The sequence below is a fragment of the Vigna unguiculata genome, chromosome 4 (genome assembly GCF_037176805.1).
Source record: "Vigna unguiculata cultivar grain cowpea cultivar isolate G323 ecotype 2 chromosome 4, ASM3717680v1, whole genome shotgun sequence".
NCBI lineage: Eukaryota > Viridiplantae > Streptophyta > Magnoliopsida > Fabales > Fabaceae > Vigna > Vigna unguiculata.
This window is the reverse complement of record NC_140795.1, coordinates 6,024,341-6,041,594: the sequence shown is the minus strand read 5'-3', so window position 1 is coordinate 6,041,594 and position 17,254 is coordinate 6,024,341. Positions and strand designations below refer to the sequence as shown.

The 17,254-nt window shown below is 29.7% G+C and overlaps 2 protein-coding genes across 6 annotated transcripts; one reads left to right on the top strand and one right to left on the bottom strand.

Moving 5' to 3' along the window:
• The first annotated feature begins 85 nt into the window (after positions 1–85).
• LOC114182378 (uncharacterized) lies at positions 86–3,679 on the top strand. Its single transcript, XM_028069250.2, has 6 exons — positions 86–273; positions 416–565; positions 1,326–1,399; positions 1,478–1,557; positions 2,444–2,595; positions 3,445–3,679. Exons 1-6 carry the CDS (start codon positions 270–272, stop codon positions 3,510–3,512), a joined length of 528 nt encoding a protein of 175 aa, XP_027925051.1. The 5' UTR covers positions 86–269; the 3' UTR covers positions 3,513–3,679.
• A 1,116-nt stretch (positions 3,680–4,795) lies between these two features.
• Positions 4,796–7,735, bottom strand: LOC114182377 (EID1-like F-box protein 2). Of its 5 annotated transcripts, none has more exons than XM_028069247.2 (3): positions 7,568–7,735; positions 5,696–6,447; positions 4,796–5,097 (listed from the first exon to the last, which is right to left on the bottom strand). In XM_028069247.2, the coding sequence occupies exons 1-3, from the start codon at positions 7,718–7,720 to the stop codon at positions 5,064–5,066; spliced, it is 939 nt and encodes a 312-aa protein (XP_027925048.2). In that variant the 5' UTR covers positions 7,721–7,735; the 3' UTR covers positions 4,796–5,063. The 5 variants fall into 5 exon arrangements, with proteins under 5 accessions (XP_027925048.2, XP_027925049.1, XP_027925047.1 ...); XM_028069248.2 differs by lacking the exon at positions 7,568–7,735 and adding an exon at positions 7,394–7,538; XM_028069246.2 differs by lacking the exon at positions 7,568–7,735 and adding an exon at positions 7,076–7,375.
• Positions 7,736–17,254: the final 9,519 nt, after the last annotated feature.

The following is a 17,254-nucleotide window of genomic DNA, read 5'->3' as shown; positions in this document are numbered from 1 at the left end:
TTTGATATAATTTAACCACTATATTTTTTCTTTTTAAAAGAATTAATAATCACACTAAAGTATAATTTTAGATGAAAAATAAGACAATGACAATCAGAATGCAAAGGTGAAAAAGAAAGCAAAGGAAGGACACTCTTTCTTGCCCTGCCATCAACGTTTCCATCCTCAGCTTCTTCTTCTTCTTCTTCTCTCCCTTTCACTGGTTTTCTTCCTTTTGCAGTTTGTTGTTTCGCAGAACCGAACCACTCACCATTCTTTCTAACACACAAATGGGTAGTTTTTTTTTTTTCTTTTTTTCATTCATCATGCGATTGTAGTGATAAAAAAAATTGAAACTTTGTGTTTCAATTCGCTTCCCCATCACTTTTTCCCTCTACCCATTTTCATTTTCATTGTTTTTGTTCTCTTGGGTTAGATTTTCCGGCAGAGGAAAACGAAGAGGGGAACGTGGAAGAGTTGATGATGATGGAAGGAGTAGCATCAATAGCATTGTTGCCGTGTGGCTCTATCTCAGGACACTTCATCCAACTTCCACATTCTACTTGCTATGGCCTTTCTGGCACTGGTATATCACACATGTGCATGTTTTCTTTGTTTGACTGATACATGTTTTCTAAAAACAAAAAAAAAAAAAATAAAGAAAAAACCCCTTCTTTTCTCTCCAAAGATTAGGTCAAAACGATTATTTAGTCCTTCATGTTCCTACATAAGACATGACTTTAGGATAACTCTATGAAAAAAATTTAAGTTCTGATCTTTATAAGCTTTCATTAGTGCACATGGGTCCAGGTTTATACTATGCTGCTGAAGTTTGATTTCCTAATAAACTTAATGCATTATATCCTCTAGTAGGGATTGAAAAAATTTCATTCAGGGATTGATTTCTAAATTAGAGTCACTTATAAGCATCAAATGATTATAGAATGAAAGATTATCACATGAGAATTATTCCCTTATAATGAACTTTAGGTATTAAGGGATATAGCTGCTTTGTTTTTATTTCAAATTTTAAGGGCTCCTTTATGTCCATGCTTTGTACTAGGAATTGAAGTAATTGACCTATAGGGTTCCATGTTATTTGACTTAAAATTAAATTAAACTAAATTCATCAACTAATTTAACTTCTTGTTAGCCTTTTCAGCTAAAGATTGTAGTATTACTACCAGCTTGCAAGAGTAGTAAATATCCTTTAGTGCATCAATTTTTTTACAATTTTTAATAGTTGTTCATGGTCCTGTATGGAGCTGTCTCTTTTATACGACTTTTTTTATGCTCAATTGTATCCATGTAGTAATTACGTGTACATTTTTGTTTTTTCATGAAAGAATTGGCATGTGAAAGGGAATGCAGTAGGGGTGAGGATTATCGCGTCATCAAACTCACGATCACAGATTTCAATGTAGTAATTGTGCCCTTTGTGTTGTTTATCTTTTCGTTCCTCTGTATACTTTATTCACATTTGGTTTTCATAAAATAGACAAAGAAAGAGCAAGCCACTATTGTGGAGTGCAAAGGCCACGACGCTGCAAGATTCCACAGCATTGATCATATTCATGGGTAAAGCAGTGTTATCATGTATAATTTCTTTTAAAGTGCTCATCTGGGCCTTATGATTTTGTTTTCTAATTTTCGTTGATTCTTAGTCTGTATAACTTTCTAGTTAGTTAAACAGTGAGAATAACATTATTTAGAGGAAACTACATTTCTATAATGAGGCAACTGCTTAGATATAAGTTATAATTTTGGATTATAGTCAAGTAAATGATGTCAATCTTTGTCATCGGATTCTACAAGTATTTAACTATAATGATGCTTACAGACAAATAAGCTTGTGGCTGTTTAGCATGCCAGTGGAACAGAGAAGCTGATGAGAGACACATAATTAGATAATCCATAAGTCATTATCTAGTTTTTCTATGGTCCTTGTAGAGAGTTTTTTTTTTCGTACAAAACACTTAGTTGGTGTACTTTGGGATACATTAACTTAGATTGAACTATTAGTCACTATAGTTTCACACAAATTACAAATTGGATTCTAGTCGCTGTATTTCCCGTTCATTTGGGTTTTTTAGTCCTTATATGGTTTCTCACGTTAGGATATTTCCTTCTATTTGCTGTGAAGGATTTTTCATTATAGTTTGCAATTATTAAACTATTTGTCCATAAGAGACTAAACGTCCAAATGAATGAGACTACCTTTTGTCTTTCAACCTGTATTTAACATGAGTGATTTTCGGTAATTGTCTGTGTTAGATTAAATTTCCTCTATTTATGTTGATTCTTTGTTTTCCGTTGGCTGGTTAGTTTCTCTTTCAGAGCATGTTTGAATTTTTCACAGATTGAAGTTCTCACTCATTTACATTTTTCTTCACTTTGAATTTTTTATGGTAACAAGTTCATTGTTGGCATATTAAACTTATTGTTTGCATCCACCTTTGAACAGTTGGGGTAAGGATATCACTGGTATGGTTGAGCAAAAGGATGGGAAGAAAAGAATCTCTGTTTCATTCGAGTGTGAGACACTGAAAGCCGATAAGGCAGCAGAAGATCACATCAAGAAATTCATGCCAAAGTTAGCCGGGCTGGATGCTGTTGGTAAGTGAATGTGACACAAGTTACTTCAGACCTTCCACCTTCAATATTTTTTCCATGTTTGCCTCCATCTGCTGTTTTTAATTTTTTCATCTCGTTTACCAACGCCAATGGCATTATCTGATTCGTGTAGTCAACCTCTCTTAGTAGGATAAGGTTTTGGTTGGTTTATTGTTTTTAAACTTATCTTCTGAAGAATTCCGTTTTATTTCATCAACAAAAGATTAAACAGTGAAACAATGGAAAGATGCTCAAAAGAGTATCCTCACAGTTCTAAGTTGTTGCTAGTCTTGGATGATAGTTCTACTCATTACACAATTTTGAGATCTTTGATAATTTATGGTCCTTTTCTTTGCTATTTCCCTGTTGTGGCCTGTATATCTTTTCATGCATTTTGAATGGAGGAAGTGAAAGCGTAATGAAGAGACCAGGATTTGATCATGCTATGCAATCTGAACCGAACCATGAGGCATTCCTCTTGGAATTACACTTTGCTAAAAGAAACCAGCGTCATATTTCTTATACTTTCTTTTACTATTAATTGATTAAACATGAAGATTTGAGCCTGTGGCAGGTTCTAGATGCTGCTGTATTTGATTACTATGATATTTTGATTCTCATGTATTTTGCATGGCATGTACTTGCATGAGACTTTTTTTCTCTCTTAAAGAATCTTTCATTCTTTTGGACCATCAAACTACCATTTTTGGTATTGAGAAGTGTGATGCATGCATGAGCTTAAGCGCAAGGATACAGTCAGTTTAATTTGTTCAATGCATTATATTATATATCTGGACCAGTTCCTCACCCCTTGCATGCTCAGTGTTTTATTTGATGTTTGAATAATTGCAGTTAACATAGGAAAGATGAAAATTTCTGGATTGGATTTTGGAGCAGAGGAAGATGAAGAGACTGAGTAGAAAAAAATTGATATTTTGTAAGTAGTTTATGTCCATTAAGCGACCGAAAGAAAGAGTGAAATGACATGGTTTGAGCAAATCATGCAGAACATTGTTTTATAGAAAGGTATGAATGTATGGTTTGCCTAAAAATTCATCCTTAATTGAAGACATGTTCTCCCTTCGCAGTTTCTGTCTTTAAATTGGATTATTAAGACATGCTCCTCCACCTGAATGGATAAAAGATAGAACATGTCAAATTTAGTATAATAAACACTGTTAACTTATATAATCACAATTTTGTTCTAATTGAACAACATTCACAATCCAAATCATCATTTTGTGATTGATTATGAGTTTAATGGCTCAGCCTTGACAGTGTTTATCATAATTCTACAGTTAGCCAACCAATCACGTGTCAGCAGTGATATGATTTTTAAAGTGATTATTATTATAGAAGTCAACTAAATTATCACATCTTACATTTGTGATTACCATGTAAAATTATTTTACTATCTTAGCATATAATTTCTATACTCATTTGGAACCCTTTTATAAGATCAAAATAAATTTTGGGGTCTGATGAATGGAGTATGAGTTGTAAACCCTCTGGCATGTATTTAAGAAATTTGGTATTATCTATTTTATAATTGATCTAAGAGTAATTCTGATAATAATATATTAATTAAGACAATTCAATGTTATTAGATTAACTATTTTTTACTTTCGATAAACGAGTTAATTTATTATTCTTTTTATGATTATTAAAGTTGAAAATTGGTGACTTACTATATTTGTGGCATGTAACTGGTAACATTAATGTCAGTAGTGCATATTTATGGCATAATGTTTTATAAAATGGTCATTGATCAGAATGAGTACGTAAAATTAGTTTTATTTGACAGATACAGTGCAGTTTTAACGGTGTCCATGCAGTCATTGTCATGTTAAAAGCTGTCATGGTTTTAGCTGGAACGTGTTGAGTGAAAAACACGTTATATATCTTACTTTTTTTTTACCTTCTTTAATTATTGATTTATAATTTTAATTTTTTCCATAATTTTGATTTTCTGGTTTCAGTTAATTTCACTGTTAGCTAACTAAATTGATCAGTATAATAATACAAAGACTTTGTTCGTGTCTGACAAAAAATATAAAGATGTTGTCCACTTTGACTGAAAGTATGTGGACCAAGAGAAAAACTTTTTTAGTATGCTTTTTTACGCACAGGTGGACTTCGAAGTGTGGAGCTCAAAAATTCTCTTCAAATGAATCTGAAATTAGAAAATGCTACTAAATCAAAATGACTCTTAAGAAGTATTAACTATTGCACACCCAGGTCAGAAACCTACAAATCAATTCACAGTGTACCACATAGTTCTAAGTAAAGAACCACCTTCTATTTGATTTATTAAAATAAATGTTGGCAATATTTATAATCAGTGTAAAATGCTGGCATGAGTTGAGACAGCAACATGAAGCATAATAATGCAATGTAGAGAGGTTTGAATCAAAATGGGACTTATAGCTGTTGCTGAGCACAATTTCACCCTTGAGCAAACAGTACTGCGCTCAACCAAATTTCATGTTAAGATTGAATTCCAATCTGCCAAGGAAACATCACAATTTCAGAATAAAACTAGATAATGCATATGTCTGCATCATTTTTACTCTTTACAATACTCGAGAATAAAAAATCATACAATGAATGAGTTTGTTTGTCTTTATTTCTTTCAAAAAGTGTTTTTTAAAAGAATATACATATTTCAGATTTTTTTGGGTGTTTGTCTAATCTGCTTATCTTAAAAATAAACATATTCCGTTTCTTTAATAAACTGTTAAGCAAGTGATTATTTTAAAAATGTTTTCAAAGTCTAATCAAACTGGTCTAACATCATAGGTGTTGTTGGTGTGTTCTCTAATCAGATTTGGAGTTTCATCTTGATAATCTGTATAATAAAACATTCTGATAAATGTCAAAGGATATTACCCAGATGAAACTTCAATTCTGATGGGAGAATAGTATCCATTTCTGCAAACTTTTAACTAATAATAAACTAAAACACCTGTTAAAATTTCATGAAAATGGGTCTAGTTCTCACAAAGAACTAGTTTTTCATTCATAAAAAATGAAAATTAAAAATTACAGGAAGTTATGGACTTCACATACACAGGGAAATACCTGAGAATCATTAATATCTTACTCATTTTCAGATACATCCTCTGAATCAGACAGTGGTAACAATGTGCAGACCCCAAGCAAGTGACCATTTAGGCAGACATAATACTCAATATAATCTTTATGGGAACCCAACCTGCACTTAGCACTTTGTGGAATCATATTGGCCTGCAGCATGCTCCACAATTTTGCCTTACAATAGGGGCAAATCTCATTTGGATGGAGCTGTGCACCTCTGTTAACTATCATCTTCTTAACGTTTGATGATGCAAACGACTTGAAAATTCCTCTGAAGAATCCTAAATCACCAGCTTCACCTTGGTCAATATGCTCACAAGGCTCAGACACATACAAAACATCATTCAGACACTGTGGCATGAGAAAGCTCTTTCCTAATGTTTTAGAAAACCTTGTCTTGTTAACAAAATGACCAGGAACCTCAACATTATCGAACAAACCACCTTGTGTGCAACCAGAACAGAATATGAGAAGCTTCCCCAGAGCCCTCCAGTTCCCATCTGCACTGTGGCTTCCACTGGATTGCAGATCAAGCATCATCTTAGGAGCTCTTGTTCTACAAAACTCTTTCCATAAAACTCTCTTAGCAATATCATCAAACCATTTGCATGCACATGACAGAGTAGCAATTAGATTGGGGTTCCAATTCAAATGCTGAAACACCAAGAATATCACATCTTCACTTAAATGTCCCTTGGTGCATTGACAGCTAGCTGAATGTACACATCGATACTGCTTAGTGAGAATCATTTCCTTCACCTGAAGTTTACACAGAACACTTGTCAGTTTCTTACTACTTTTTCCATGTCATACTTTAGAACATTCATACATTTCACAAATCTTAATGACCAAATTTCTTAATGTAACCAATACTAAACTCTGCAAACAATAACATACAAAACACATACCATATAAGTAGAATTGACTTCATCAAATTGCTTTCTAACATACTAAAAGCTTTTTCAAGAAAATATATGTTTTTCTCCCTCCCAATGTAACAATCTATAATGTCTAGATATGATCTTTGTAGTATCTGTGTTTCATAGGTTATAATCAATAAAATCCTATCTATATCTTCAAACAGAAAATGAAGGGTGCAACTTTTCATTGAAGGAGGAATGAACAACTGATGAAACAACATACATGTAGAATGAGGCATGAAATATAAATCAATAATACTCACAACAAAACTCAAATGCAGAAAACAAATCCCATAGAGAGAAGGATATTTCAGTTCAAGCAAAAGCACTGCAAGCAAGACCAGGCTTAAAAATACTTCAAAATTCAAGCATCTAAGTGTGAAAAACTATCACAAACTCAACGTACATAAAAAAGATAATTAAATGTATCAGATAAAGCAGAGAATTCAGAGCTACACGTAAATCACATTTTTCATTTCCCAACACCAATAACCCAATCTACAGCAGCCACGTCACAGAACAAAGTTAAAAGACATGACACATCTCACATGGCACCTGAAGCTTAACATAAATTCCTTAATCCTTACTACATAGACAAATCCAAACTCCAAAATGACCCTTCACTAGATTCCACAGAATCCACACTCAAAACTAGAAATTTAAGAAAACCCTCCATTCAAACGAAAAACCAAAATAAAACTAACAAAAAAAGAAGAGGAAAATGGATCGGTATCTTGAAATTAGACAAAAAAATGCAAAAAAAAAAAAAAAACAAACAAACAAACCCAGATTGTGACTCAGCTTATGGAACTGCCTTTAGCCATAAAAGAAACAATGGTTTGCTTTGTGGGAAAGGAAAGGGAAAAGGGTATCTGAGAAACAGTAAAATCAAAAACAGACAAAGAGAAAAGCAGCAACTTGTTTGCAAAAGTGGCGATAAAATTATCTGTAATTTTCACCTCTGAGAAGGGACAATTCGGTCCACAAAAAGCACAGGGCAACACACTCAACTCGAAGCACCAAAAATGCAAAGAGATAAAGAGAAGGTACGAGGAAGAAAACCAAAGAAGATGAAAAAATAAAGCAAGAAAAAGAACCAGAAACAGAAACATTTGAAGAGGAAAAAAAGTGTAATATATTTCAAGACATGCATAGAGTAACTGAGTGAGTACGGACTCTATCAAGGGCAAATGATACTGTGACACGTGTCAACGATGTCATCTTGGTCCAGCTGGCACAGCACGATTCTAAAGTAGCATTTCGAAGGCTGATTTTGTAGGGTATTCAAAATTCAACCAAGTTGTCTCAAACACTTTCTTCAGAGTTTATAAAAAATAAAAAATAAAAGTTTTTTTTAGTAATAATTTAACTTTTATATACTTTTATTATAAAATAAAACATGTTTTCAACTGATATAAAATTTAATTTCAAAAAGTGTTCTTTTTATTTACTCTTTACAAAACCCATATGAAATGTAATGTCTCACTCACTCACTTTCCTTGATTTCTCATCAATTATATCTTATTTCACAGCAATCAAACAATGATTACATTTTTTTATGGAGGAAAAATAAAGTAAATGAAAAAAAATATATAGTTGGTAAGTTTAACAATTTCCCAATTTATTAAATATGATGTTTAGTAAAGAGAAAACAAAAAAAAAGGTGATAAAATATACAAATAATTTATTGGATTATTTAATTCTAAAATATTATTATTATTATTATTATTTATTATTATTATTATTATTATTTTATCTAATCTATTCTTAGGATTTTCTTTCATTTTCTTTAACAAAGACTAAAAAAAGATTATTTTTTAGCTACAGTTCATGTCTGCCAGGTGTCGCATTCTTAGTGTTGGGGCTTTCATTTTCAATTTTTTTTTATTTTTATTTAGATAATTGATATTGTTATTTTGTGTCAAGTTGCTGCTTTATCTTTCAGCTGTTTTTTTTAGTTTTTTAGCTAAATCAACACAACTTGCAATTTCTTTATTCTTCTTCTTGCTTTCTCACTTGGCTCAACCTTCTTTTTTTTCTATTGGATTCAATCAAACTTGCAATTTTGGGTTTATAAGTAGTAAGTAAAAATAAAGTGATTTTTTTTATTGAAATTAGTCTCATTAGTTTTATAATTTGTTATCTTGTATTGGTTATAAATTATATAAATAATTTTTAAGGTATTTTATTAAGATTATAAAACAAAATGTAGCAGTATTTAATTAAGATTTTTCTTAAATTATAAGAGTATGTTGATTTAAAAAAAAAAAAAAAACTATTCACAACGTGTCTTACATTAGTTGTTTTCAAAATGAAATGCTTTTAACTATAATTGAAAAGTGCATTGATAAATAATTATGAGGGAAAAGAGAAAATAATGATAGATAAGATATGTAAGATAATGAAAAGGACAGGAAAAAAGAAAAGAAAAAGACGAAAATGGGCTCGTATTACAATTTTCCAAAATATAAACTTCAATTATTTATTTAAACGCTAGTAAAATAAGTGAATTAAATTTAAATTTTGGCCCCTTTAAAAAATAAAAAATCAAGCTTGCAATGTTTAAATTTCTTTTCATTTCGATTTTATAAAAATATTTTCAATATTTTAAAATTTATTTATTTTTAAATATTTACTTGAATTAAAGATGAAAAATAGATAAAAAAAACTAGCTAATTAATTATCTAAATAAAATTATATTTTATGAAATGCTAACTATACATAAATATCCATATATTTTATTTAAAAGTGTTTTCTTTTTGTCACGTATGTGTATGTACTTCAATTTAGCCTACAATAATATCAAAATAGTCAAATAATCATCGTATATAGTCACTGTATATGAGAAAGTTGTGAGACCTTTAAAAAATTAGCTTTTAGATGTAATATGCTAATCTATAAATAGCCTTTCTTTTAAAATTCAAAATTCAACACATACAAAAATTTGTTTATTTTACCTGAAAATTTTATTCTAATTCTTTTATTTTCTATCTAGAAGTTTTCACTCATATCTCATTTGTTTTTCGATATAATTAGAATACAAATATCACCGATCAAAATAATGAATAGAGTAAATTTTCTTTTTACCCATTTTCTAGAGCCAAATAGTGTTTTTCTGGTTACATGATCTTTGTTGAGTTGCATGTAGCCTAACTCTACTCCAATTAATTCTTTGCAAGTTGATGATTTCAATGGTGTACTCAGGTCAATAATTTGATCTCCTAGTGAGGAAGTTGTGGAAAAGTGTTGAGGAACTTAAGAGTAGCAATTCAAGTGAGGAAGCTAAATTCTAGCCTAATTTCATTTTGTTGTCATTTAGGGTGAGATTACACTTCAGGTCATGAAATTCGGGTTGTTTTGCATGTGTTTGAAGTTATTTCACTGATATGTTGTGATGAGAGCTAAAATATCATTTTAGGAATTGGCTTATGATTGATTGGTTGCTTTTGGCATGTTTGACTTGTGTAAATTGGTCTTTTGTAGTAAATGATTCAATATGCATGATTGTGGGGGCATTTTAATTTAAATTGGCAGGTAATCTGAGTTTTGAATGAGGTCTATGATATGATTCAGTTGCTATTTGAGAATGAACTGGAAAGTATAAGGGTATGTGTGTTTTGAAAATTTTGGACTGATTTGGTTTTTCATATGGTAAGAGCAATTATAGGTATGGCAACAGGTCGGGTCAGACACGGATATTGTCTACCCGCCTCGTTACTCGTCGGATATTCGTTTAAAAAATCTCCACAAATTTTTTTAATACTCGTGGGTACACGCGAATATTTTAAAGAAGATATTTTATAAATTTTAAAAAAAGTACAACAAAATATAAAGTAAATTAAATATAAATTAACTTTTAATTTTAATTAAATTTAACCTAATAAAATAAAAATTAAATTTTAATTTTAATTAAATTTAACTTAATAAATATAAATTATTTTTTTACGGGTAACATATACCCGCAGGTACAGACAGTATGATGGTTGCACCTAGGGATGTCAAAAAAATATGTACCTATGACTATCCGCGAATAAAACCCGCAACGAGTAGCAAATGGATATTGTAAATGGATACCCGCGGGTAACGGGTACGAGTATTTTTAATATATGCATGTTAATGGGGCGGGTACGGGTATCATAGTATCCGTACCCGTGGATACCCGTACTCGCTATACTCTAATTTAAATTAAAAATAAAATAAAAGACATGATTAAAATATTAACATATTGATTTTGAATGAGTTATTTTTCTATCAATTATTTTTAAAAAATCATTTCTTTGTAAACTGTCATTCAATACTATTTTAAATGGATTATTTGGACTTTGTTTAAAATTTATGAATGTTATGTATTGTATTTTATTTGAATTTATGATTAAAATATGTTGTTAAATATTTATTTTTATTTTTCTGTAAATATCTGCGAGTACCCATGGATATCCGTGAATATTAAAAAATTATGCGGGTACTCGCATAATGGATACCTGACGAATATAGGTACGAGAACGGTGCAGATATTTATCCAGCGAGTAGGGTACGAAGGAGCTATTACTCGTACCTTACCCGCCCTGTTGACATTCCTATTCGCACCTAACCCATTTATAAACGGATATTAAAATACTTATTACCCGTTACCTACAAGTAATAGATATTTGCGAGTACCAACTATCCACCGTGGATTTTATCCGTAGATATCCACGGGCACAAATATTTTTGGCATCCCTAAGCAATTGAAAATTGTTGATTTTTGGCTAAGATATTGATTGAATTTCAAAACATGGCTTACAATTATGTTTGGATTACTTAACTAGTTGGTGAGGTTTGTGTTGGCTTGAAATTTGCAGGTTTTTGTTATCTACATACTAGTTTGGCTCATTAATCGATTACATTCTGTTCGTAAAAGATTAGCAGTTGCAGGATTTGTGATCTGCAGTCTAGTAATTGATTATACCCTATTGGTAATCGATCATCAGTTCAAAATTATTAAATTATACTACATGAAGAAAAATGTTGGAATTTTTTATTCGACATCCATAGTTAAAATAGTATGTACGCTAATGTGATGAAGTGTGTGTGTGTGTGTTTGTTAGAAAATGATTACTCAAATAATACTAATAATAAAAAAAATAAAAAAAATGATATGATAATAATTATTAAATCAATAATAATACTAAGACATATATATATATATATAATAACAATAATAAATAAAAAGTAAACAAGGAAAGGAGTAGAAATATCTTGGGTTGAGGCACGCATAGCGCTATCCTTAGAGAGAAAACGCCCTACTGCACAAAACTAAACAAATACACAATCATATGTGTTTCAAACCATATGCGTTTCTCTCCCAAGATACAACAACTCGTCAGATCGATCGAGTGCAGCAAAGGATCTTCGAACCTTATGAACACCACTGTCTTAAAGATAATATAGAGAAAAAAGAAGAACACTTTTGAGAGAACTCTAGTATTTGTTGTTTTTGTTGTTGTGTCTTTTCCCATGCACCTAAGCGGTATTTATAGGTAGAAAAGGGAGACAAAGAAGTAAATAGTAATAAGAATATAGTCGTTAGCTATAAAAAACATTAACCCATAAATTAAAGGTCTATAAAAACATGAGTAACAGTAAATTTTTTATTTTAATTATTTATTTTTTATATTATATTAAAATATTTCCAACAATCCCCCACATAATTTTAAAAATAAAATAAAATGAAATATATTATCTTTTAAAATAAAATATTTTAGTTCAGTGTAAGGAACCTTCCGGGTCTGACCCTTACACCTAGTGTTTATAAACTTCCACTCGAAAAAATGCAGAGACTTGATTGTCTTGAACTACATCCCCTGTGACTGGATTTTAGTAAATAATACATACAATATCGGTGTTCATTATAGGTTCTAATCATGGGTGCACGTTACGGCCATGTGCATGTATCTTGTTTCATGAGTGTCACTTAGAGACTTGCCCATGTCTCACAATGGCAGCCCCACCATCACACTCATTAGGTAAACCCTCAAAGGGTGGTTTGTGACTCACACCCCTACAATAATTGTCATTGGGTTTATTAAAAGGTATTTTATAAAATAAGCATAATAATGCACATACCTCAACCTAATTATTGCCACAATTTATAGTACGCCTCGCCATTAGTCAACAACAACTTCGTTGTTACCCATTGAACTCCATTCCATGGGATTGCCATTCATGTGGAGATGGGTGTCCATTGTTGCAACTAATTTATGGGCTATAATCTCTTTTCCCTCGACAACTCAAATACTTGTTATTGATGCATTAACTCTTTGATAAGCAAATTTGCAATATTTTTTTCCAACCTGACAAAGTGAAGAGAGACAATACCATGAGTAATTTAGTTTATAATATAGGGTTAAATATGTTTTTAGTCCCTCAAGTTTCAGCAAAATTTTGGAATTAGTCCCTCATCAAAACTTTTGACCAATTTAGTCCTTCATCTTTCAAAATGCATGAATTTAGTCCTTTTAACCAAATTTTGTTAAGTTTATCTGATGTTTCAAGCGCATTTCATGATAGTATTTAAATTATTTACACTGTTTGACACATTTTTGCTTCAATGTTAACTTAAATACTATCATGAAATGTGCTTGAAACGTTAGATAAACTTAACAAAATTTGATTAAAAGGACTAAATGCATGCATTTTGAAAGATGAATGACTAAATTGATATAAAGTTTTGATGAGGGACTAATTCCAAAATTCACTGAAACTTGAGGAACCAAAAACATATTTAACCCTATAATATATTTGTCTCTCATTCTCATATGTCAATTTCATTGACATTTTTACTAAAAATTTTAAATATAACAATTTAATTGTCAGGATGCATTAGAAAAATGAATAATTTATGATTGCATAGTAAATCATGACAACAACATTTTAACATATTTCTATGATAATGCACCTCTATCCAGAGTATAGAACATAACCATAACCAGTAGTTTATTTTGTCACCAAAATCAATATCCAATTTACATTATCCTTCAATAATCTCAAGACATTGGACATATTGCCATAACTAGAAGAAACACAAATAATATTACACTAGGTGGCAAAACAGTGAGGTATATATTCATTCACGAGGTATATATTCATTCACTTTATAATATATAACTAAGATTTTTTTTATTAACAAGTATGTTAACCATTGTAAGACACCCCCCACACTTTGAAATAATTAAATGTGATTCTTTTTTATTTCATAACTCATAAGAAGTTTTATCACAATCTTTTGTGTTCAAAATATGGTAAGCATGATATAAAATTTCATTAATATAATGTTAGGCAAGCTAGAACTTGTATAATAACATTTACCATATCAAAGCATTTTTTTTCTTTCTTTCTTTCGCTGCACCATTATATTAACACCATACACTATATGAAGATGTTACTTAATGAATAATATCATTAGTTTCACACAAAAACACTCATTTATAAAGACATGTATCATCACTTCTTTAATTAATTAATTTTGCACCTCAGAATTTTATAATTTGAATGGTCTCTAACCAAACTTAACAACAATTATAATAATAGCATGTCATATAACATAGCTTTCAACATTTGTAATAATCAAAGAAAAATTTACTAAATAATTTATTACAAGATAAAAACACTTAACTCAAACAAGCCATCATAACTATATCATTTACCAACCAAAACACATGTCTTGAATTAATAATTCTATCGCACTTAAGAAACACTTCATAATTATGTTGAGCTAAGAAAAAATCTAGAAGACAAGTTTAATTACTTGACCATCCCTCAATTTCTTATATAAAGATATTTTTTTTTAATCATCACACACATTATCATAAGCATGAAAATAATTCATTTTAATTTCATGTCATAAGCAATAATTTTAAATTCATAAATTTGATAAAGATTATATTTATTATCAATCATTTTTCTTTTCATATCAATATCAAGATTTTTTTTTCCTTTGCAAATGCAAAGTTTCACAACTCAATAATATTTTTAGTATGACAAACATTTCTCAATTATATTCATACAAAACACTTAAAATATATACATCATATAGAACATCTTTATGAATGGAAAGAGTAGACAATATTAAAGCATTAAATTAATATAATAGGAAAAACATTAGCTTTAGACATCACAAAAAATTATTCAATGAGCCAAAAAAAAAAATTATTTGTTCATAGTTTCATGTATTGTTACAATTAGAAGTAAAAACAATTATACACATAAATTCTTAGGCTTAGTTGAAACTGATTTAGTTATAACCATAATAAACATATTAGTTCATAAAATGTGTTTTCAGTCTTCAGCTCTATATTATTTTTAATTTTACAAATGAATACAAACGAGTAATCAGAAATAGAAATAACAATAATTTTTTTTCTCTCTAAGAATGTTAGAAAATGATTACTCAAATAATACTAATAATAATAAAAATAAAAAATGATATAATAATAATTATTAAAATCAATAATAATACTAAGACATATATATAAAACAATGAATATTAATCAAAGATCAACAATTATAATAACAATAATAAATAAAAAGTAAACAAGGAAAGGAGTAGAAATATCCTGGATTGAGGCACGCATAACGCTATCCTTAGAGAGAAAACGCCCCTACTGCACAGGGCTAAACAAATACACAATCATATGTGTTTCTCTCCCAAGATACAACAACTCGTCAGATCGATCGAGTGCAGCGAAGGATCTCTGAACCTAATGAACATCATTGTCTTAAAGATAATATAGAGAAAAAAGAAGAACACTTTTGAGAGAACTCTAGTATTTGTTGTCTTTGTTGTTGTGTCTTTCCCCATGCACGTAGGTGGTATTTATAGGCAGAAAAGAGAGACAAAGAAGTAAATAGTAATAAGAATATAGTCGTTAGCCATAAAAAACATTAATCCATAAATTAAAAGTCTATAAAAACATGAGCAATAGTAAGTTTTTTATTTTAATTATTTATTTTTTAAATTACATTAAAATATTTCCAACAGTGTTATGAATATGTGAATGAGGAGGTTATATCATATGAAATGGTGTGAGAGGAATGGAATGAAATATTTCAAGGAGGTCATTTCAATAAAGGGATGTGATATATATTGTCTTGTATGATATGTTTTGGTTGCATGGCCATATCTTTCCTAATGAAGAAGGGTGTGGTAAAGTTAGTTAGTGTTATGCATTGAATAGGAACACCCTTTGTGAAGTCATTGTTATATTTTACTAGACTCATATACTCATGTAGAGGATGGGTCTAGGTGGTAAAGAGTGAAAGACGTTTTTATAGTCGATTTTGAGGTTGGGGACCTATTTTCTTTTAAGCTATAGAGAATTTACTCTGTTATGAGGAGGGAGAAACAAGATATATTACTGATATGTGACATTTGAGGTTTTAAGGATTAAAATTTCACGAGCAGTGCACGACTTTTGGAGTATGATTTAATGCATAATTTTATATATTGAGTTAGTATTATATTTTACTAAAGTGTCTTGAATTGTATGATAACCGGATTATTAAAGGTTGTGTTTGGTTTGTTGAGATATTGAATTCTAAACTATTTATGTAATTAATTTACCGTCTTTGGTTTGTGGCTATTTGTATTCTTTTCTTTTTCAATGATCACTATCATAATTTGAGCAGAAAATATTATAAGTTAATGATGAAAATTAGTAGATGTAGCCGATTTTTTGAGTTTTTTGGTGCTTTTTATTTTGGATGAATGTATATCCTATATACATCTAGTGTTGTTATAGTTATGCTATATTTTAAAAACTTTTGTCGACCTATGAACTATATTTTGAGAAACTAATCTATAAAAGACTATAATTACTACTATGTGTATATGTTTTTTTTTTCTCCCTCATTGCTTAGGTTTGTTTTTATATTGATTATGTAAGGAATTGAGAAAATAGAAAGATCTATTTTATACGAGTTTTTAGATTTTTTTTCTAAAATAAACCTATCTTAAAACAAAATATCCAAATAAATCTACTCCCGCTTTAATTTCTACACTGGACCTATTGAAAATTCAACTTTTTAGAAACCAAATTCTCAAAAGTAAAATATCTTTCCACTCCTTTTCTCTATTTCAAATTCCCAACAAAAAGATCATGTTAGAATGTTAATGATATCAAGAATAACGTAATAACGTTAAAGTGTTGGTTAATACTTATATAAGAACACATAATTATTGAAGAAAAAATATATTAAACATAAATAAGTCCAGTCAAAGTTTTTTGCATTAAATAGATTTTAAAATTTATTATTATTTTTTAATAACTTTATTTTATAAAGTTTGATAGATTTTTTGAAAAAAAAAAAATCAGAGATAACCCCAGTAATATATAATAATATATGAATTCAATCCATACATAGCATTAATACTACTTTGAATTCAAAATTTTAAAATAATAAATGTATTATAGATATTCTTCATACGGTATTACATTTGTTTTATTCAATATAAAAATGAGACTCATAATAAAATGGGTTAAATATATTTTTAGTCTCTTAACTTTCAGTGAATTTTAGAATTAGTTCATTTTGAAATTTTGGACTAATTTAGTCATTCATCTTTCGAAATACGTTGATTTAGTTCTTTTATAATCAAATTTTATTAG

Excerpts from the sequence above, each read along its gene's own strand:
- LOC114182378 (XM_028069250.2), top strand. Across the intron at positions 566-1,325 it reads CTATGGCCTTTCTGGCACTG|AATTGGCATGTGAAAGGGAA; the intron begins GTATATCACACA and ends TTTTCATGAAAG. Across the intron at positions 1,400-1,477 it reads TCACGATCACAGATTTCAAT|ACAAAGAAAGAGCAAGCCAC; the intron begins GTAGTAATTGTG and ends TTCATAAAATAG.
- LOC114182377 (XM_028069247.2), bottom strand. The coding sequence starts at position 7,720 with ATGTTTCTGTTTCTGGTTCTTTTTCTTGCTTTATTTTTTCATCTTCTT. Across the intron at positions 6,448-7,567 it reads CGAATTGTCCCTTCTCAGAG|GTGAAGGAAATGATTCTCAC; the intron begins GTGAAAATTACA and ends TGTAAACTTCAG. Across the intron at positions 5,098-5,695 it reads GAGGATGTATCTGAAAATGA|ATTGGAATTCAATCTTAACA; the intron begins GTAAGATATTAA and ends TTTCCTTGGCAG.